Here is a 23,563-nt window from a genome sequence, read left to right as displayed (position 1 = left end):
TCCTTCCAGGGCTCGGCGGGTGATCTTTGTGGTGTCTCCCAACAGCTGTCCACACCTGTGTCAAGCAGGTTACAGACGCTCAGGCATGCATTGACCTTCATCCACTATCGCTGGGACCAGGCAAGCCAGACAAAGTGAGCCAGAGGCTTCACGGCCATTGCTGGCTTCCCCCGCATCCAGGGTGCAATAGACTGTACACATGTGGCCATCAAGGCACAAGCAGGTGAGCCCGGTGCCTTCATCAACAGGAAGGGCTTCCACTCCATGAATGTGCAGATAGTGTGTGACCACAGGATGCAGTTTCTACAAGTCTGTGCAAGGTACCCAGGCAGCTCCCACAACACCTACATCCTCAGACACTCCCAGGTGCCAGGGCTCTTCAGTGCTCCAGCCCGGCTGGATGGATGGCTGCTGGGTGACAAGGGCTAACCCCTCAGAAAGTGGCTCATGACACCTGTCCACCCTCCAAGATCAGCAGCTGAGCAGCGGTACAATAGGAGCCATTGATGGAGAGAGCCATTGAATTCTCAAGGTGCGCTTCTGATGCCTGGACCGCTCAGGGGGCGCACTCCAGTACCCCCCTAATCGTGTGTTGGTGATAGTGGTTGCATGCTGGGCTCTGCACAATCTTGCGCTGGAAAGGGGGGACGCAGTGGATGATGAAGACGTCAACTCAGTAGCTGCAGCTGCACACATTGAGTCCAGGAGTGAGTCCGAGGATGAGCATGCCCAGAGAAATGCTGAGGGGGTAGACACTGACCCGGGCATACTGCAGGGAGTCAGGGACACCCAGGAGGCTTTAATCCAACGAACCTTCAGCTAGGACACCACAGATGGACCTCCAGGACAAGCCTGGGCTGTAGACTCCATACTCAACACCCAAGTGCAATATCTTCCAGGTTAGGAACAGTAGCTAAGGGCCTTTTTAATAAAGCTGAATGTCATCAAAGCACTCATTACATTTTTGGAAACCATCCACATGCAGAAGGAAAGAGGCACCCTCAGCCATGGTAGCATGTCTGAATTTAATCTTACAACCAAAGGAACTTAAGAAAACAAAATGAAAAACATATTAAAAATCACATCAAGTCATAAAAGCATCATTGCGAACTAACACAACAGCACCAGTGAAAAATCCGTGGTGTGCCTAAGGTGCCTTATGTTTACGGTTCCGGGTGCTACATCTTGATGCTGCCCCATCACTGGGAGTGGCGTCTGAGACAGCCTGCTGACTCTGCTGTCCTACTGGCCTTGATGACCTTGGCGGTCGTCCTCTGGCCCGTGAAGCCAGTGCTGGCCCTGCCTGAGAGGGAGCTGCCGGTTCCACAGCTGGCATCTCCCCAATTGTCGCAGCCTTACCGGATGCAATGGTCACTGGCAGAGGGGCAGAGGAACTGCCACCCTCATCTGGAGTGCCCTGAGAGGAGCCCACAGAGATGATAGGCAGCTGCTGCACCAACGTGAGGTCGCTTCAGACCTCCCTGCTCACCATGGATGGATTGGTGCCCAGATCATCTCCCACATTGGCACTGACCAGGTGAGGTCAATGCCGATGTGAGGGCTTGCTGGTCTGAGTGCAGCCCCAGGAAGCCCTGATGGTCTTCTGGAAGAGCCTCTCCATGAGATTTGCCACTCTCTCCAGGGAGTACGCATGGCGCTCAGACATGTGGCTCATTGCTTCAGTGAGCATCTGCATAGACTCCACCACCATGGAGACGAAGCCAAGAATAGCCTCATGTATCTCCACCAGATGCTCCCGCAAACCCGGCTGCATTTCCTGCCCCTGCTGCATTGCGGACGACTCCAGAGGCTCATCACCAGGCACCGACCGAGCATGTGCCTGGTGCCCTGCAGTCCTCCAACTGCTGGTGCCATGGGCACTCTCTGTCTCTGCCAGTTCCTCCAGTGATTATGAGGTAACCTCACCGCTGTGCCCCGGGACACTAGCCGATGTTCTAATTCCCACCTAGGGGCTAGTACCTGCACTGATGCCTGCTTGGCAGAGATGGTGTGACACTGGTGAGTCCGAGACTTCAGGGCCCTCAGGTGTGAGAGGGGTCCTCTGCTGCTCCTCCTCCTGGCCCTGCTCCACTGATGCTGAAAGGAAGAACAAGAACATTGGATCAGTTAACGGGGAGACAATGTCAATGTGCATCCCTGTTTCCTGGATCATTATGCGCTCATCCTTCCATAAACAATGGTCAAGCCATGTTGCAAACTTCAATCACTGAACATTCAGCACTGCCATGGCTGTTGGGAGAACAATACTGTCCTCACTGCTGGGCAAACGTACCTGTCCATGGCACCCCAACCTCACAGACACCAGTGGACTTGGGCGCATGGCATCTCTCCAAATCTAGGGCCTCCTGCTCGAAGCGGCTGAGAATCGCCAACTGGTCTGGCCGCCGCCAGTCCTCACCCACTCAGCGGCATTATGTGCATTCTTCTCCTGAAAAGGAGAGAAGAGCATTGATTAGTGCAACTTGTACCTGGATTCCCTACAAGGACAGCCCACCCCATCCAGAGTGGGACGTATCAGGGCTCCAGTACCTCCTCACCCCACTGCTGCTGAACACTCACACAAAGGTACTAGGCCTGTTCCCCACCCTACCCCACCCCTTGGCCAAATGCTGCCTATATCGCATTAGGCACTACAAGGTCTAACCTTCCATAGCAAGGAGGCGCAAGCACGTGGAGCACCGAGGCAGCAGATCGATCGGTGCCAATGCCACATTGAAGCTCCCCTCCCAGCATGTCATCACCCTGACTTTGACATGCCCTGGAGTTCCAGCACTACGCCTAGGTGCAGCTCCTCCAGGTTGCCCCCAAAACAGTCATGTGGGTATCAGCAGACCACATGCTGCGGGGGCAGAACCAATCTCTTCACCACCCTCTCAGGGTGACCTTGGCATGGGCAATATCTGCTGGCCCACCCAACGAATGACACGTGCCATCAATGATTCAATGCAGTCACTACACTCAGACTTGTGGGGGTGGGGGGATGGTGGAAAAGCCTACCTGCTGGGTTAAGTGACCAATGCCAACATGGTACTCACCCTTCCCGAGTGCAACGGGTCATTGAAGCGCTTGCGACACTGGATCCAGGTGCACTGCAGCACGTTGCTGGAGCTCACCACCTCCACCACCTCCTCCTCGAGGAGGGCAGCAAGGCAATCATCAGAAAAATGAGGGGCACAGTGCCCCCCCTGCCCTACCCTCCTGCTTGGCCTGCTCACCAGCAGCGCTGTGGGGAGCCCTTCCACTGGCCGTGATTCACAGCCTTTGAAAGGCTGCAGCAGCTTTTTAAAACAGGTGGCTGGGTCGCTATTGGACACAGCGCTCAATGCAGTCCCCCTGCCACCCGCCCACTCCGGCTGTCCTCGGGAGCCGCGATTCATATTGACCGAGCCTTAATTGGCCCGTCCGTGTAAAATGGTGGCGCGGACCCGATCACGGGCAGAGATCAGGTCCGTGCCCGCCCATGCCCGCCCGACAGGCAGGAAATTCAGCCTCAAGTTCTCATACTTAGTGATAGGACGACAAATGTCCTTTTCCTGCTTCTTGCTCACTGTTCGTATGTTCGAAATTCAAAGGAATCTGTAGGGATGAACCAGGGTGTATAACTTTAGCTGCGCATGATGTTGGGGGGGCAGGGGTTTTCTCCTATAAAGCAACACCCTTATCGTTTAAGCCCAGAGAAACAGGCTCAGGTAGAAGCCAGAATCCAACATGTTGAAAAATCATGAGATTTCTGGGAATGTGCGGCTTCTATCCTAAATTTGTGCCAAACTTCAGCACAATAGCTGCTCCACTAACAGACTTATTACAAAAGAAGTCCAAGGTATTATCAGTCAGGAGAGTGCCAGTCAACTTTTGAGAGGTTGTAGGCAATTTTAACTCCTGAACCGGTGTTGGCTGCCCCTAACTTCACTAAACCCTTCAAGGTGGCAATCAATGCCAGTGACTTGGGGGCAGGTCCAGTCTAATTACAAGAAGATGAACAAGACATAGAAAAGCCAGTGGGACACCTCTCTAAAAAGTTAAATTGGCATCAAAAAAGATATTCTACCATAGAAAAGGAAACCCTGGGATTGTTACTGGCTCTAAAACATATTGGGATATATGTCTATCATGGCTGCAAAGAAACTCTAATATATACTGACTATAGTCCCCTGGCCTTTCTAGAAATGTTTAAGAATCAGAATGCCATACTGTTTCAATGGAGTTTGTTTCTACAGCCTTATAACCAGAAGGTTGTCCATATTGCTGGAAAAGACAATATAATTATTGATGTGTTATCCAGAATGTAATTTTTGTTAGTATAATATAGAGATCAAAAGATCAGAACCTATACAAGCTTCTGTATAAGGAGTGAGTGAGAATGGGTGAGTGCATGATTAAAATTTTTACGTTAATGTTGTATATGTTTTTCCAAATATTTTGTAATGAAATGTATTTGAAAATGGATATTCTCCCTCCTGACTTATTTTTTTTTAAAGTCTGCTGTGAATATACCATTCTTCAAGAAACCATGGGTAAATGGATAGATGTCCAGTGGGGTCACTTGGAGGGGGAAGAGATACTTTGTACATCTAAGCTAACAAAGAATTGCTGTTCAGCAGGTCTGGCAGCATCGGCGGAGAAGAAAAGAGTCCGCCGATGCTGCCAGACCTGCTGAGTTTTTCCAGGTAATTCTGTTTTTGTTTTGGATTTCCAGCATCCGCAGTTTTTTTGTTTTTAAAAGAATTGCTGTTGGCAGGCTAAAGACTCTTGCTAATTGGTTAAAAACACCTAGTCTTAGAGAAGTATTCGCTGAACATTTGAATTTTTGACTCTTAGTCTGAGAGTGTGCAGGCTTAGAAGCAGGCTGCAAGGAGAAGACTCTCTCTTTCTCTCTCAGCCCCACCTTTGTGTTACATATGGTCTAGAGTGAGTTAGACTTTCATCAGAAATGTCGCATCAGGATAACTCATCTGTTTTCTTTTGAAAGTCCGCAAAGTTGTGATAAGTAAGAGTCATCAAGAACAGTTTCACCAAAAATCCATCTGACAGAACTTCCAGAACTATTGTGACCAGAGTTCTATTAGATCTACAGCGTTGCAATCTCTTCGATTATTTTCCTTTTAAAAGAAACATTCCCATATTCAAGCATCTGCAGGGGACTGTGTTTGTTTCGTCCTGCTTTGTGTTTGTGTGAGAGTGTATGGGGGTTCGAATATCTGTTGCTTAAAAAAAGAGTAAAATCATTACATTTCTAAACTACAACTTGTACGTTAACCAGTTTTATAACTTGTTTTACAGGAGAAGTTTGTTTTCTAATACATCCATTTTTTTGTGCTTACTGAAAGGAGCCTGGTCACAGTCTTTTTAGCTGGGAATAACAGTATCAAACGTAAGCAATTGGCCAGTTTTGTGGGTGAGTTAGACATTTAGACTATTGTTACGGCCTGTGGAGAAGTGGGGCTAGAATTGACTGCGCACTATCCCATCATGGCCCGTAACACTGTGGATAAGAAGAGCAGGGGAGTTATCCTTGGTGTCCTAGCCAACATTTCTCCTTCAATCAACATTACTAAAACAGATTATATGGTCATTATCACAATGATGTTTGTGGGAGCTTGCTATGTACAAAATTGGCTGTTGTACTTCCTACATTACAACAGTGAATACATTTCAAAAGAACTTAATTGGCAATAAAGTGCTTTGAGATGTCTGGTGGTCATGAAGAGCACTATATACATGCAAGTCTTTCTTTTTCTGTTTTATTTTTATCTCTGATAGGAAGGCCCAGCCCAAAAGGCCAACTGATCAGTTTCAACATTCTCTTCAGATTTGATGTTTGTCTCAGCCTGCTCCTAACTTTAGTGTGCAACATAGCTTTGCTTTTATAGCAGTCCTTTTACTTCTAAGCAAAAATTCAAACCTCTTATCCCTGCCTATGGAAAATCCTTCAAGTTGATAAACATGAAACCTATGATACCAAATAACTACAGATCAGAACTGTCTTCAGCTGATTCATGCAGTGATATGCAAAGATTATGTTCAGAGGTGGGACAAGCAAGCCTAATCAATTATTTACACAATCGGATTTGGAACTGGCAGAGAAAGTCACAAATGATTTTATTGCATGACTCATTCAAATAGACTATAGTACAATGGCAGTCATTGCAAGCAACTGTAGAAGAATACATCATATCTGTCAGTGCCTGAAAATAGAAAAGATAAGTTCCTTATTTGTGTGTAAGACAAAATTTGTTTAAAAATAGTGGGACCAAAATTCTCAATGAGAAAGAAGGAATCCCACAACTACACTGAAAAGATGTCAACCCGGGTCCAAACTACAGGGTCTCATCATTTTCAAAGCAGGTGGCTGGTGCTTAGGGCACATCAGTGGTAGAAGGCCCAATTAATCTGCTGGAAGCTGCTCCACTAAGTTCTCCACTGAGTTCAACAACTTCAGACCTTGAACTCTGTCCTCCATTTTGATATTTTTTATATTAATTTTCCCAACCCTCTCCCCACCACAGGGCCATCTGTAACTTGTTCTTATGTTATGCTTTCACAGAGTGCTGGCCCTTGTTCTGCTATTAACAAATTCTGTGTTAATTCCTGCAGTCTTTTGTGAAAATATAAACATATGATTTAGAAGCAGGCGTAGGACATTCGGCCCTTCAAGCCTGCTCCACCAATCAATATGTTCATGTCTGATCTGAATGTGGTCTCAACTCTACATTCCGCCTACCCCCAATCACCTTTGGTGCTGCCAGTACTGGAGAGCTACTGGCCTCTGATTGGCCAGCAGCTCACAGGCCGCAATTCCCGCCATCAGAAAGGATGAAGCTTCACTAAATATTAAAGAATGTGATCCTCTAAGCTGACAGTGAGCTCTCTGATCTCCATATGCGCGGCAGAGTGACTGCTGCACTTCGAAGAGCATGGCTGCACTTGTTTTGAAAACAAATTTTCAACCATGTCAACAGAACTGCCTCTGTCTGCCTATTCTTTAGGAAGAATTTATCTTGGGACTGCAGGTTTAGGAAAGCACATAAAGTACCAAATTTCCTGCAATCCATCCTGTGAGACGGTAAATAAACATGCATCATAAAAGTAGGCCTCTGATAAAATTTTGCTTTCTGAAGCTGTTTAATATTTCAGTATGCTCTAAGCTGCTACTCTGTATGCATGAATTCAAAGGTCAGTTTGCCTTGGCAGCCTTATACAGGATGCGGTTAAGTCAATGATTTACATAAGGTAATAGTAAATGATAAACAAGTTATGAACACTCTATGCATGCAATCATGGGAAGCTACGTGACATGGAAAGCTATTTCTCTGGCCTTAATACCTTGAGAGCTTTCCCTTTATCTGCTGTCTTCTCACTCATTTGGAACTGATTTCACAGACTGGGTCATACAATGACATTGGCCCCATATTTTCTGTCACGAGTGCTCTGTGAATCATTTCTGTGAGCGTGTTCTACAGCCCTATATAACATTTCTGTCTTTTCCCACATTTCCTGTCTAGGCAACCCCAGCCTGGCATTACCAAAGCCTGTGCTGTGTGGATGTGAATACTTTGTGAGAATATGAAGCAGTTTTGGTCTGTCAGTTATCCTTTTAAAACGGGTGTGATATGTGCAAGTTTAGAAAGACATCTGCAGCCTCAACCTTGTTTTGTTACCTATGCTGAAAAGTTTTTATGTTATATGCTCGCTAGTAACAGGCTTGGGAAGCAGTTTAACTCAGGATTTACAAATACAAGAAGTCATCATTATCGTTTCAAAAAGTTTTCCCACTGTCAAGGTTAAACTGACTATCCTGTAGTTGCTGGGCTTAACCTTTTTACATGGAAGCAGAAGGCATGGCTGAGGTGCTAAATGAGTATTTTGCATCTGTCTTTACCAAGGGAGAACATGCTGCCCAAGACACAGTGAATGAGGAGGTAGTTGAGACACCTGATGTACTAAAAATTGATAAAGAGGAGCTATTAGAAAGGCTGCATGTACTTAAAGTTGATAAGTCACCTGGTCCAGATGAAATACATCTGAGGATACTAAGGGAAGGAAGGGTGGAAATTAAGGAGGCACTGGACATAATTTTCCATTCTTCCTTAGATACAGGAGTGGTGTCAGAGGACTGGAGAAATTGCAAATGTTACACCCTTGTTCAAGAAAGGATGTACGGATAAACTCAATATTACTAAATGGTAGTCAGTTTAATCTCAGTACTGAAAAAGCTTTTAGAGACAATAATCTGAGATAAAGTTAACAATCATTTGGACAAAATTGGATTAGTTAAGGAAAGTGAGCATGGATTTAAGGGCGAATCATATTTAACTAATTTAATTGCATTTTTAATGAAGAACAGAGGGGGTAGATTAGGGTAATCCAGTTGATGGAGTGCACATGGACTTCCATGTTTGATAAAGTGCCAAATAACAGACTTGTCAGCAAAGTTAAAGCCTTGAAATAAAGGAGACTTTGGCAGCATGTATACGAAGTTGGCTGGTAACTGGAAGTGGCAGAGTTATTTTTCAGACTGGAGAAAGGGAATATAATGAGGTTCCCCAGTGGTTGGTATGAGGAGCACTGCTTTTCTTGGTCTATTTTAATGACCTAGACTTGGGAGTGCCGGGTGCAATTTCAAAATTTGTGGATGACACAAAACGTGTGGACTGTGAGGAGAACAGTGATAAACTTCAAGAGGACATAGACAGGCTTGTGGAATAGATGGACGAGTGGCAGATGAAATTTAATGCAGAAAAATCAAAGTGATTCATTTTGGTAGCAAGAATGAGGAGAGGCAATATAAAATAAGGGGCACAATTCTAAAGTGGATGCAGGAGCAGAGAGACCTAGGGGGTCTATGTGCACAAGTTGTTGAAGCTGGAAGGGCAGGTTGAGAAACTGGTTGATAAGGCATACAGGATCCTGGGGTTTATAGACAGGGGCATGGAGTACAAAAACAAGTAAGTTATGGATGAAACTTTATTCCAGCCTCAACTGGAATATTGTGTCCAGTTCTGGGCACCATGCTTGAGGAAGGATGTGAAGGTATTAGAGAGGGTGCAGAAAAGATTTATGAGAATGGTTCCAGGGATAAGGGACTTATGTTATATGGATTGATTGGAATAGCTGGGGCTGTTCTCCTTAGACGTTGAGAGGAGAATTCATAGAGGTGTTCAAAATCATGAGAGGTCTGGACAGAGTAGTTACAGAGAAACTGACCCCATTGGCAGAAAAGTCAAGAATAAGGGACACCAATTTAAGGTGAAAGACCCAAAGGCGACCTGAGGAAACACTTTATCACGTGGCCTGCATGTTTGGTGGAGGCAGATTCAATCATGTCTTTCAAAAGCAAATTGGATCATTATCTTCGGAGAAAAAATTTGCAGGGTTAAAGGTGGGGAAATGGAACACTGACACATCTGAATGGCCTCTTTCTGGTGCTACAATCATTCTATAGTATGATATGCCAGGCTGTTATTCTGTGAATGAGGCTAGCAGTTATGAATTGCTAATGAAACTCAACAAAAGTGTGAGTGCTGTAGAGAGGAATGAGCTTCCAAAAGTAATCGAATCAACTAAATTGAGATCTTCATTACATATTGGTTAATTCTAGTTAGTTCCCACAGCTTGTAAAGAGACAAGAAAAAATGTGTCTTATCTCTGTGTCTATAGCTATTGTTTCTTGAGATTCAAATTAGTATTTAGATTTCCAAATATATGTTACTTCCTGCTTCAAAATCTTCACTGCAAATACGTTCTTCTGTTATACTTTTACATATTGGCTTGTTTGCATGTAAAAATTTGTTTAATATTTTAAAAATAGATCTAATCAAGGACTGGAAATAGGTCTTGTGGAGGCTTAAAATAAATTCCAGTAGCTTAAAATAATTTACAGATCTGGGTTTTCTATTCATTGTTCTAACCATATTACTGAGCGTTTGCCTAACTATCAAGGCTAATGAAGACACTCTCGGAGGCCGAGGAAGTTGGGACTCATCGATATGAAAGCCAAAAAAGTGATAAAAGGTACTCAGAGTTGTGAGAATGTAGAACTTGCTGCAAGGAGTGTTATTTCCAATGTCCAGGCCAATATTTATCGCTCAATCAACATCAAAAGAAAGTTTATCTGGCATTGCTGTTTGTGGGACCTTACTGTAAAGCACTTTGAGATGTGCATGAAAGGAAATATCTAACTATTGAAAATTCTTTCACATTAAGTGGTTGAAGCAAATAGCATTGCTGCATTTAAGAAGAGGCTTGATGCTTCTGTGAGGGACATGGAAATAGAGGGATTTCCGTCCATCTGAAAATGTATGTGCTCTGCACCTTTGCTCACCAACGTTGTGTCTCTGTGCAGCAACAATAAAACAACACTGCCATAGCCTTTAAGAACTGCTTGTTTGAAACTTCATGCTATTTTCCAGATTTACACTCAACATGCTCAAGAAGGAAACACCTATTTTGCTGAAATGAACCATGGCTGAGTAGCATTCACAATGGCTGAAACTGATAGTCGCTTGGAGTTATTAGGATTTTTATGGGCTGTATTAAATATGGCAATTCCTCTGCTCCACAACTAACCATTTCCACTGATCTTATGTCAGTTCACTTTCTTTGCTCACCTCAGACAAAAGAGAGAGGAGCTCATGGACTTCTACCTCTCCAAGCCAGTGGGCTTTCTCTCTTCTGTGCCTGCTTCTTCTGGTTCCTGCCCTTCCTCATAGCCTTCTTCCAGACTGAATATGTTTAATCCATAGTTTTTTCTCCAACCAACTTTATTCCTAAGTTTTCCCATCTCCTTCCCAGTGTTCCTTCACCCTATGCTTGCTGATACCAACTTGTTCTAATCCTCTGACATTTTCCCTACATTTTTCGAAAACATTATTACCCTGCTGAAAGTACAATTATAACCTCTTTTCTTCAATTATTTTAAATGCCTGCATTCGTTCTTACTACCACCCTACCTGCAACCTTCAATTTCTTTCTATAATGAATTGCTGCCTCGCAATGACATACCTGCCATCCCTTGTTCAAAGTATTCTGAATATTAATGCTTTTGGTAACTTTCCTGGAATGAGAATTCTTTTTCATTCACAGGATATGGGCTTATTGCCCCTCTCTAATTGCCCTTCAGAAGGTGGGGAGAGCACCTTCTTGACAACTGATTGGCTTGTTAGGTTATTTCAGAAGGCAGTTAAGGGTCTGACGTCTGGAGTCACAAATAGGCCCTAGACTGGGTAAAGATAGCAGATTTCCTTCCCTTAACGCCCTTTAGTGAGCTTGGTTGCTTTTTTTTTAAAAAAATCTGTTAATCATACAATCACCATTACTGACATTAATTAAAAATGTCTGGATGAAAAGCTAATCAATTTAAGCCCCCTACCAATAATGGGATTTGAACTCATTTCTGATAGTTAGCCCAGGTATCTATATTAAAGTCCAGTAACATCAGCATGGATTTTCACCAAGTCAGGATGACTCAAGATCCCTTTAAAAATGGACAGATCCTACTCCCAGGATTCCTGAGCCCATTTCCGGTCTGTCTGATTTTTGGAAGTGCAAAAGGGTGTTGGCTGGTACCTCTCAAAAGCATGCATCTGGCACTCCCTAATCTGGCTGGCTCCATTACAGAGATAGGCACTTCATACTCCTCTGCAATTTTCATAGAGTCAGGCCAGGTTTTAAAAGAGTTGCAGCTCACAGTTGCTCAGAGGAGGAATCCTAGTCTACATGAGGTGACCTTTCAAAAGGTAAGTTCAAAAGGTCCTCTTCATGCCCCTATGCCAAGCTCTGCCCTTCCACTCACTCCCTATGGCCCCTCATTCCTCTATGCCAAACTATAACATTTCCATGCTATTGACTTCACTATGCACTTTCTAAAACCAATGAACCCCATACTGTATAGTGGGATGTGTAAAAGAAAGCTTTGGAAAATAAGTAATCTACTCATAACTTTCTCCTATGTGTGAGAAATAATAATTTTGGCAACTTTCCATTCCATGAAAGTTTTTTTAAAAAGCATACATAATGAGGCTTGGCTGAGAGCCCAGGCATCCATTAGAGTTTGTTGAAACAGCTGCTCCCATAACAATGTTTGATTGATGGCTCAGGCCCTCTGATCTCTGCTGTTAATTTCACAACATTTGTTTGCATAAGCGGTTTCAAAGGTTTGTGGTTTTTGATACTTTAGAGAGCCAGGATTGACTGACACTTGCATTAGCTTGTAGTGAAAACATTTTTTCCAAGGGATAAAGTTATGGATAAGTCACTTTTGTTCAAAGCTTTTTTTTTTTCAAAACACAGCCATGAAGCACTATCCAGTTCATTGGTTCTAAACAGTGCAGAGGAGTACGAAGTGCCTATCTCTGTAATGGAGCCAGCCAGATTAGGGAGTGCCAGATGCATGCTTTTGAGAGGTACCAGCCAACACCCTTTTGCACTTCCAAAAATCAGACAGACCGGAAATGGGCTCAGGAATCCTGGGAGTAGGATCTGTCCATTTTTAAAGGGATCTTGGGTCATCCTGACTTGGTGAAAATCCATGCATTGGGCATGGAAGTGCCACAGCTTAGCGTAGGGGACATGCAGGGCCATGGGGGAAGGGGTTGGTAGATGGAATGGCAGAGCTTGACACACAGTGCATGAGGAGATATAGGGGGTGGGTTGGGGGCATGAGGTATGGGGAGTGTTTGGAGTGTGAGGAGGTGCAGGGTGGAAAGCTTTTGCATTATTTTAACTGGGACAAAGTCACACAGCACCAAGGCAAGCTTTTTAAACAGCTCTGGCAGCCTGCACACTTCTTGCTGGTGGATTGGTGTGGGCTGGAATCAGGCCAGCTGACCCAGGAAGAAGATCCTACCTTTGTGGGCACTTTCTCCCAGTCGGGGGGGGTGATGGCTGAACTGGGAATTTTTCAACTCGCACTACCAACCTCAAAGATGAAAATACAGGCCACAGTCACTAAGCTACCTATCTCCCATTTCTGGGGAAATTTTGCCAAACTCTAATCCTCCAACTCGGAATCTGTAATTTGTTAACCATATGAGATATTAGAAAAAAATGGAATGAAATGCCCAAGCTAACAAATCGACATAAAAATGCAGCAAGTCAAAGGAAACGTCTCACTTATGGGATTCTGCTTATCAATATAAAGGTTAACGAGGCAAAATTTATTGAGTTTACAGTATGCAAAAGTTGCTGCAGTGCATCTAGATGTACACACTGCTGCCAATGTCACTGATGGTGGAGGGAGTGAATGTTTAAGATGGTGGGTGGAGTGCTGATCAAGTGGGCTGCTTTGTCCTGGATGGTGTTGAGCTTCTAGCATGTTGTTGGAGCTGCACTCATCCAGACAAGTGAAGGGTATTCCATTGGAGTTAGAAGAATGAGGGGTAACCTTATTGAAACATACAAGATTCTGATGGGGCTCAACTGGGTAGATGATGAGAGGATGCTTCCTCTCATGGGGAAATCTAGAACAAGGGGACAGAGTTTCAAAATCAGGAGTCTCCATTTAAGATGGAAACGAGGAGGAATTTCTTCTGAGGGTCATTAGTGTTTCAAATTCTCTTTCCCAGTGGAAGCTGTGTCATTGAATATGTTCAAGGCTGAGTTAGATTTTTGATTGACAAAGGATTCACAAATTATGGGGGTCAGGCAGGAGTTAAGGCCACAATCAGATCAGCCATGATTTTATTGAATAGTGGAACAGGCTCAAGGGGCTGAATAGCCTACTTTTCTTCCCATTTCTTATTATAACAACAAAGGCACATTAAGGACTGGATTTCCAATTGTGGGTCAGGAACCCAAAGCTGGATCATTTCTAGGTATCAACCCCACACCTGCATCACTGACATGAGGTTATTTAATATACAAATTCCCTAATTGGGCCAGAAAAGAACTCAATGCCTAATTAGTGGGATTCACTGGGCACTGCCTGGAGGTGGGAACTGGTTCTGGAGTGCAATGATCAAAGCAGATGGCAATCATGACTGGGCTTGCCATTGCCTTGCGATTGGAGGAGACAAAAAAAACCGAAGACCCAGCAGCCTCATGTTGAAGCAATGTGACCAGTCAATCACCAAGTACCTGACTCACTCTGCTCAAACAATGGCAAACTTGGGCAACCACTTGAGCATCTCAGTTTCAATAACCTTTCTTTCCCCCAACATTTTAATTTGTCAGTAAAATCACATTATGGTTTCCCACAGTCCCTCTGACAAGCATGTACTAACGTGCACCAGACCATTTGTTTTTCATGCTCCATCTGACCCCCTCCAGCCCTTTAACAAGCTCTTCAACATTTTTAATTAGCTGTTAATTGGGGCAAGCGAGTTGCCATGTCCCCCACACTAACTTTGAAAATGACAGTACCTTCCAGAGGTGTTGGAAGGCTGACATGCCATCTAGAAAAGCAATTTTCAAAATGCACCCACTCCTGACCTTACCCTCACAGACAATTAACAATCCAGCCCCAAGGGTGTTTTCTAAATGGCGAGAAACTAAGAATTGTGGATAAGAGATTTGGGTGTTCAAATGCACATGTCACTTAAAACTAAAAGTTAGGTACAAAAAGCCCAAAGGAATGATTGCCTTTATCTCAGGGGAGGTGGGAGCACAAAATGGAGGAAGTTATACTTCAGTTGAATCGAGTCTTCAGTTGTATAGAGTACTGGGCATCCCTCTTCAGAAAGAATATATTGGCCATGAGGGGGTACAGTGCAAGTTCACCAGGATTATACAACGACTTAAAGAGCTAAAATATGAAAACAGGGCATGAACATGGCTTGTGTTCTCTCGTATAGAAAATTGAAGGATCATTTTATTTAATGATAAAGGGACTCAATCAGGTAGATACAGAGAAATTGGATGCTAGGAATCCAAAAATAGAGGCCATAATCTTAACTATAGGCAGGCCATTCAGGAGTGAAATCATATTTCTCATATTTGAGACAGCAAAACTCTGGCTGGGTCAATTTAAACTTTCAAGACTGAGACTGATAGATTTTGGTAAGGTACAGTACCAAGGGATACTGAGCAACAATAGGAAAAAGGGACCTGAAGTACTGATCCTCCATGATCTAACAGGATGGACAGAAAAGCTTGAGGCCTAATGGCTCACTACTCGTGCTAAATGACAGCAGTTGCTTTAGACTTCAGATTTGATGTATACAGTAATATGTTACTTCAGAAAGAATTTGGTAGTTAACCAGATAAATGCACTGTTTGAAAATGGGTTAATCCTTAGTCTCTTAGGTATGCCCCTCTGCCACAGCGTGAAGCAAAGGCATAGCTTTAACCAATTAGATTAGAAAGTCCACTTATGGGAACCACTGTTGGAGCAAAGAGTAGTGAAAATCTTACAACTCCAAGTCACATACTGGACACCAGGCAGCTAGTGCATCAAAAATTTAATGTAATGTTATCGTCAAATAACAGTTAGAATCTGTCCACAAGACATACTTTATTAAACTTCATGATTGAACAAACAGCCTTCTAGAAAGTTGATTTATTAGCTCTTTCAAGGCCAAATAGTTCACAATTTTACATTTATCTTGATTAAAAAGTTACTAAATATCAAATAAGTGCAACAAAATTCAGTATATTAACTGTTCTATTCTTAAAAATCAGTTATTGAAAAGAATTAGATGCAAATCACATTTGACAATCATAGTGAGTACTAAGGATTTTTTTTTTAAATCCAGCACAAAGTACGCAAATACTAGAGAACAAAATCTTCCTTACCGGTGAGAACTACAATTATATACCTGTTGAAACAAACAGATATCCAATAGTATAAAAATATTAACCCAGAAATGAGGGTTTGCCACTTATACTAATTTATATTGCACCCAAATCTATGCCAATCAATTTCCTATCATTGTTCCACTCAGCATGCATTGTAAATCCATCTTCTGGATTATACCCTGTAAATAATTCTTCTTCAACCTTAACTTTCTCATCCACAAATGACTTCATTCAACCTATTCCATACTCAACATCCTATTTCCATCTAACCTCTTCACATCAGGTACCTGCCCTTGACATTATCACTTGTTTTATTTCTTTAAATGTACCACGTGTGCAATTCCTTCTCACATTAAATGTTTATTTGACCCATTTCTACTTCAATTAGTGCATCCACCTATCTCAGGATGCCCCATACAAATACTCTGGTCAATAAATCTGGTACAAGAATAAGCAAAGCCCTCTTGTTAAAGGAATGCATACCTCACCAAAGCAAAATACATTCACTCGGCATATAGAAGAATGCATTTGTAAGGGTAATGTAAGCTTTTACTACTCATGTCAGTTTGTGAGTAGACAAGAAAGCTCATGTGAATCAAGGCAAATATCTGGGTCAGCACTGGAAAAAAAACTGTAAGGCACTCGATTTAAATCATATCTATGGTTATATCTAGACATTTCCTTCCAAAACATCTCACTCAAAAGATCTATAAACCAAAGGCGTAGTCAATAAATCTTTCAGGATTTCATTTACAAAAAACATTTGAAATTACTGAACATCTGAGCTTTTGCATTCCTCTCGCAGCAGCAAAACCAAAGATAAAACTCATACAGAACAATTTAAGTAGAATGAATGTTATGACTAAATGACACACTTTAGTTCAAGACAACAAAAGCATATATGATATTTAAATATACTGGAGTTATGTTTTTAAATTTCTAAGTAGATATATGCACCTGATCATAACTACACATTGTTGCACTGATCCTTTGGAATACATTTTTTTAAAAAACGCATCTTAAAAGTCAGCTGAAGCCCATACATTTTTACTTCACAAATTGTATAATGCGCGCACAGTTTAAAACAAGATACTGGTTAATACTACCATTATTTTACTAAATACTACACAGTAGTCAACAATGAAAGTTTCTTTCAAAGAAACAACACACATTTGCCAGTAGCTAGCAAATATCTCTGTACAAATCTAACACGACTGCCTAACTGACAGTGGGGGTGACAGGAAAATTTTCTGAAACAGGAAATCAGAAGTTAGGCACTCTTGACTGGACAGCTTTCCCCTTCAAAATGCGCTTAACCTGCAAATAAAAAAAGTGATAGTGATTATTAAAGAAATGGGTTTAAGATTTACTTTTTCTTTATTCAATCTTAATTTATAAGGAAGCTATTTTTATTCTTTTCCATTCATTTTTCTCCTATTAAATAATTTCCAGGTCACATCCACTGTCAAAATTCTGGAACACTTTTTGATAAATGGATAACTGCTCTGCCTCACTCACCTCTTCTCCTCTTGCACCATCTGGCACCAGATGCACTGGTTGTTCATTCTCCAGGTTTCTGGCACTAGGATCAGCTCCTTTCCTCATCAGAAGCCGGACAGCGTCTACCTGACTAACCCGGTCTTGCATGCCCGCTGCGACATGAAGAGCAGTGTTGCCATTATACGCCTGTAAGATGATCAAAAACTCTATCAACAATAGAAATATCAACACTGGACATTTCCTCAAAATATTCTCCTGACTACAACATGGGCACACCAGACAAATTTATTTAAAAGCTGATGCAGTCAATTTTTGAATTTAATTTGTATTTTCACATCAAGGTAACACTTATGTTGAGAAGTTATAAGAAGTCTTGCAAAGTGATATTCAATAGTATTACTACAGTGATGAAATGCCAGGGATCTTAGCAAAGTCAATGTTAAAAGACCCATATAAATATCAAATACTTAGTTCACTGCAACAAATCCCCTTCATCAAATGAGTAGTCGACAGGTGTCTGGGTTGTCTCTTACCTTAGCATTTACAACATTAAGGCTCGTTGGTTGCTCAAGAAAGTGACGCAGAATGTCAACATTTGCTTCCTCAGCAGCCAAATGCAGAGGTGTACGGCCACTCTTCCGATCCTAGGGAAAGTTAACATGTTGATTAGAGCATGTCACAGGCCACCTCAACTTTGTTTACAATGAACACCATTAATTTAATCTTTGCAATTAAATTCAAATATGCACAACTATGTAATGGTGTTTGCTTTTCCATGTGGCTTGATCACTCATTGCATCAGAGCTGAACTCACCCGAGTTTCAATTGATGCCCCCATCTGCAAAAGGGTTTTAATTGTTTCCAACAAGCCCTTGCTTTTCATGGCCAGTTCCTGCACCTCAACAGATGGAGGCTGCTGATGAATTTTCTTCTGTAGCTCGTGCAGCACACGGTTCTGGGCCTGAACAGCACAGTGTAGAGCAGTCATACCTAAAACAGGAGGAAAATTCAAAATTACGAGTAGTTGTTTATGGCTAGCAGTGAATGTAAACAAAGACCTTATGCAAATTGCTTTAGCGCACACACAAATGTATAAAACCCCCTTTTGCACTGCCTTTTCTTTTACTAACTAAAGTTTGAGAAACCCTGTTTGATTTGTTGAAAATTATTATGGACATAATCCAAATGCAAAAAGGTAATATCCATTAAAGGTGCACTTTTGTCCATAATCAGATTCATTTCATGAGTAAGTTGGATATCAGACTATTTGAATAACCATCAATAAAAAGATAGTAATTGATCTTACCATCAAAGTTTGTAACTTCGAGATTGAGATGCTGGTAATTTAGTGCTGTTCCCTTTTCAATGGCCTACACAGAAACATAAAAAAGGATTTGTAAGTAAATGATAGGCAACTAAAAAATAAAAAATGGCAGATACTTAAAAAAGAGTCTACTTAATTAAATATTACAAATGAAACAAAATGTCACTTTTTAGTGATAATATTTATAAAATACTTTTTTTAAAAAAAATTATATGCAACATAACATCATTGAAATACAAAATATCCCATGGTCCTTCCGAGATGTAATTTAAAGAAATGGGCATGAAGTCAAGGGGAGATCAAGATGTGACAAGTTTGATCAAAGAGATGGGGTTGAGGTAGATACAAACGAAATGCTGGTTTGCTACTCACAGTAGACTCTAGTGAATGGAAATGGATAGTTAAGAGGTGTTCAAATTGTGGTTCATAATTTAAAACTGTCTTCTAGGCTATTTCCTCCTATAAGTTCCAATAGAAGTCCCAAAACCATACAAGAACCTTTTAGGCTAGGGCAACCTATAATGGAACACATCTTAAAACTGCACTTAATAATTTCAATATAAGCCAAAACATGAAATATTTACAAAGGTGTACTTTTGTCCTTAATGTTACCATAATTGGTGTTTGGGAAATCATGGTGAAATTGTTCAATTGTGAAGCTCACACTTCTGCAGGTTACAACAACCTCCTGAGATTGGTACCTCTCTAGATTATCAAGGATCATAAAAAGGTTCCTCAACCAAGAAAGACACCTACCAGAAGCACTTGAACAAAACCTTTTTCTGCGATCACATGTAGTGGTGTTCTGCCCCAGCGGTCTGAAGTGTTCAGTTGTGCTCCAAGGTTGACCAGATCCTGAACAATCAGGTGCTGGTTGGCAGCAACAGCTACCTGCAAAGCACTCTATTAAGAGAAAAAAAACTACTGTAACATTTGACAAATGACCAACCCATACAAGGAAACTAATGACAAAACAAATGGCTAACTGATAACACAGCTTTTTTGATAAGCAACCAGAGTAATGAGCTAATCAGCCATTTCGTAACTGCAACTTCGACCATTACTGAAAAACAAGTTAATTAATGTTAAACATTAATGATAACGTTCAACATCTTGCTGAAGTAATCATTGACTGCATTGCGAATAAGGCTTTAATGAGATCTACCCCTTAACTTCAAAAGATGACTTTAAACAATTTGATCTAAAATCTCACTTTTTCAACTCATGCACCCCTCAACCATGACAATGTCAAGTAAATGATTGATGTGTCAATGTATCCTACCTGGCCATTGTGTTCTTTAACATCCATCATGTTAATCGTAGCCATTTTCTTCCCAAGGACATATGCAAGAGCCCGTCTGCCCTGTGCAACAGCAATATGCAGTAGACTGGAAAATGTAAACATAATGTACCTTTAAGCTTATAAAACAAAGGTGTTTGCACTATAATCATTCAGACTCTTCACTCTTTAGGTCCTAGCCACTAAATGCAATCCTTAATTTTCAGAAATGAAGCCATATGTACTGCAGCATTGTAGCCTAATCTATATTTCTACTGCAGCACTACTACCCTGTACTTTAATGCAAAAAATTAGCACCCCAATTATAAAATACCAAGCCTCTCACAGTGAGTAGCACCAGCTAGACACCTTTCCACCTTTCCTAGACAATAAAAGTTTCAATAAATTATTAGGGTGAAAATTGCTGGTACTGACTATTTTGTTTGACAGAACATAACCAGATCTGAACCTCAAACTTGTCAAGCCCCTCAATAGGGATAGGTATGAATGTGCTACTTAACACCTAAAAGAGGGAATTTTCTATGTATATTAGATTAAGATAGCTGTGTTCTGCACCTCCAGAGCATGATTAACATGGAGGTCCATGGTCACCAATGCCCTCTTAGGGCTTGGTACCCAAGAGGATGTTCTGCAGCTCCAACACAGTGCATCTCAAAGTAAAGAATACAGTTGCATATCCATAATTGCCATAAACAATAGCTCCATCCTGCAGTGATGCTGATGGGAGGCTTTTTGTAAAGCGTAAACACTCTTCTTCAAGAGAGAGATAGAGATAGAGAGAGGGGGCTGGGGGTGGCGAGGGAAAGGAAGGAACTGTATTACAGAATATTTCTTGTACACAATATAGGGACCAGCCAGCAAGTAGCATTAGAAGAGGCTCAGGAACCGACCCCTCAACATTTTTTTATATTTTCACTACACACTGAATATACTGAAACAAAGATTCAATAATACTTACGTGTCGCCATCACAGTCTTTGGAAAGAAGTTGCTCTTGGGTAAGGTTGGATAATTTCTTCTCTTCTTGTTCAACTTGCCATTGAAAGAAGGACTTGCCTTGAGGTTGTATAGGATAGTACATGGAGGCAGGATGAGATATTTCTTCCTGAATATTGGGTTGCAGGGAGCTGCAACCTGGAATATAAAATTCAGATGATGGTTGACCACCCAAAGGTTGGTTTTGAGGAATTGGGTACCCCTCAGACAGAGAAGGGTTAGGATGTACTTGAAAGTCAGTCGTAAACTGTGGAAATTCACTAGACACCTGTTGATAATCTTGGAGCTGTCCATTGGGCAGTAGCTGCTGGTAACTTGGAGAATGATCTACACCTTGAAATGGTTGAAAACCTTTATGCTGCCCTGTGACTTGAGGTGGGCTATGGACTTGGAATTGCTGCAAGTCCTGGCACTGTCCAGGGGACAGCTGGCTGTGCTGGAGGTCCTGCACATAACTGTTTGTGTGCAATTCTCTTTTTCCCTGAAAAACTTGGTCATTCTTGGCAAAACTGGCCCAGCTGACCTGGACTGTGTTCAGGGAGATCTGATGGGTGTCATTCTGCAACATTTTTATTATATCCTGAAGAGCATCTGGATTTACATCATTCCTTAGTTCAGTTTTGTAGGCTCCATCTGAATTCTCAACAGAGTTTGGTGTCTGGGGTGGAGTCTAATGAAAAAGAGACACGTATGGACATCAGTCAAGTCAAAGACATTTAAGTGGTTTACTACTGGCATAATTAATTAATGTTCCCATTAGATCTGTCTACAGGTCTAGCAAAAAAGTAACAAGACTGAAGTTCCCATACAACAGGTTTCATCTTTTGCCAAAATGATAATGCCATTATTTGTCCCCTTCAGATTCTTGAAGGCATCCAATCGATATTAGTGTCATCTGTAATCGTAAAGCTAAGATCACAGAAATAATCCAGAGGTAATTAATCTAAAATTGCATTTTGAAAGAAAAATAGTTGGATATTTTACCAGCAAATAAGATGATGTATGTGCTGGTGATTGTTTATAAGGAGGTGCATCAGACAGATTCTCCAAAGCTGATCTTTTTCCCCTGACCAGGAGACTTCTTATTTCTGTTAAAGAGGGAAACAGATTATTAACTCTGTACAGTGAATAATGGAGCATTTTGGCCAGAATTACAAAGTGGCAAGCAAATTACTTACCAGAAATCTGTTCTTCTTTTGACTTCAATTGGGGCTACATTGAAGGAGAAAAAAATTCTGTTAATTATTTTCCACCACGTTCTTTCATCTAGTCTACAAAATCTACATGAATTTAGCCTAAGATTATTGCAAATTAATGCATTAAAAATGTAAACATTACGAGTAAGCTTGACCATAAGAAACAAAAACCTTTAAGTTTTATTTTAACAGATAATTAGCTTTTTACATTTAAAAAAAAACTTGTAATGGCTTAAACTATTCACTGCATTAAAAAAAACCAAAAGGCTGAATAAAATTAGGTGAGGTGTTACCGCATAATTTTCCAGGTTGTTGCCTCTGCGGATGTTCCTGAAATTGTTAAGGAGCTCCTTAACAGGATTCTTCACTCGAACTCCTTGGAAATGTCGTCTTTCAGACCTCTCTGTGCCAGAGTGGGCTGTTAGGGAGAAAGTGAATAACAAATAACCTCAACAAGCCGAAGAAAGTGGAAAATCCACCAACCGCAGATCACTCGCTCTTTTTTTCTACACACACACAAACAAATGAGGAAATGAAAGCTCAAGTTGCTTGGAAACACACGGAATAATCATTTTAGAAAATCAACACTCTGCTGTACGAGGTACTCCAATTTCAGTTTCAATGTGATTTTAATCGGTTCGCTGTGAAAACGGGCTTTTAAACTGCGATGCTTAAGTGCTGTTGGCTCAGTAAGTGATTTGGTTCGTTCCAGTTTTTAGATTTTAAACGTTGAGAGAGAAATTTTTCAGATGCCGGGGGTGTGTGTGTGTGGGGTGGGTAATGCGTCCCTTCACCTCCACTTTTAACCAGCTCGACGCGATTATACTGATTAAAACTCAAGGTTAAAACAAAACGGCTAATCGAGGCGGGGAACAAGTCGGAGAGGGAAAACACTCCAGAACAAAATCCTTAATTAACAAGGGGAAAGGTTTATATAGGAGGAGAAAGACAGCTGAGTGGGCTAGATTGGAAGTTTGAGAACAAGTCGTGAAGTTATTTTAAAACCCTGGGAATAGGAAAAGCGGAAACCAGATTTTAAAGATAAGAATTGAGAGCACCGAGCAGGGAAAGTTGACGGTACCTGCGCTCCTGCAGCTTCTCTCTGAGGCGCCACTCTGAGAGTCTGAGTCTGACTGCGGAGAGCTGGGGGTAGGCGGGGAGCACGGCTCACTGGCTGCCGGGGAGCTCTGGAAAAAGTAACCCAGGTTTATGGGACTCGACATCATACAGCTCTCCGGATCGCTGCCGTTCTCGCTGCCTCTGTCCAGAATCATCCCGCAAGAAAGCCCGGCGGCGTGCGGTATACCGGCAGCTGCAGTGGGAGGTGGGCTCGGATTTGCCTTGGGTTAGAGGGTAGAGGGCGGCGGAGGCAGATCAAGAAATCCGACCGGCTCAAACTGTAATGTGCGCTCCGCTCACGGAACACAGCCACACACCAAGCCGCTCTCCACCGAATTACTGAGCCACAAAAAAGATCGCCCCCACCCACTTTTTT

At 42.0% G+C, this 23,563-nt stretch overlaps 2 protein-coding genes across 2 annotated transcripts in view; one reads left to right on the top strand and one right to left on the bottom strand.

The window, feature by feature from the left end:
• LOC121290429 (NXPE family member 3-like) overlaps positions 1-23,563 on the top strand; it is a 265,342-nt gene that overhangs the window by 206,890 nt on the left and 34,889 nt on the right. The gene's annotated exons all lie outside the window — the stretch shown is intronic.
• Positions 15,404-23,527, bottom strand: nfkbiz (nuclear factor of kappa light polypeptide gene enhancer in B-cells inhibitor, zeta). The gene is made up of 12 exons (XM_041211529.1): positions 23,150-23,527; positions 22,362-22,486; positions 22,051-22,084; positions 21,857-21,960; positions 20,836-21,542; positions 19,860-19,965; positions 19,334-19,480; positions 18,560-18,623; positions 18,068-18,243; positions 17,787-17,897; positions 17,272-17,439; positions 15,404-17,070 (listed from the first exon to the last, which is right to left on the bottom strand). The coding sequence occupies exons 1-12, from the start codon at positions 23,340-23,342 to the stop codon at positions 17,017-17,019; spliced, it is 1,989 nt and encodes a 662-aa protein (XP_041067463.1). The 5' UTR covers positions 23,343-23,527; the 3' UTR covers positions 15,404-17,016.

This window comes from Carcharodon carcharias, chromosome 18 (genome assembly GCF_017639515.1).
Source record: "Carcharodon carcharias isolate sCarCar2 chromosome 18, sCarCar2.pri, whole genome shotgun sequence".
Lineage (NCBI taxonomy): Eukaryota > Metazoa > Chordata > Chondrichthyes > Lamniformes > Lamnidae > Carcharodon > Carcharodon carcharias.
The sequence above is the reverse complement of the archived record's forward strand: the minus strand, read 5'-3'. Positions and strand labels throughout refer to the sequence as shown.

Bases quoted from the DNA above. Each gene is read 5' to 3' on its own strand.
- nfkbiz (XM_041211529.1), bottom strand. From the start codon at position 23,342: ATGATTCTGGACAGAGGCAGCGAGAACGGCAGCGATCCGGAGAGCTGT. The intron at 22,085-22,361 runs GTAACACCTCAC...CCTTCAATGTAG, and splicing joins ACAACCTGGAAAATTATGCG to CCCCAATTGAAGTCAAAAGA. The intron at 17,071-17,271 runs GTGAGTGAGGCA...TTTTATTTGCAG, and splicing joins ATGGTGCAAGAGGAGAAGAG to GTTAAGCGCATTTTGAAGGG.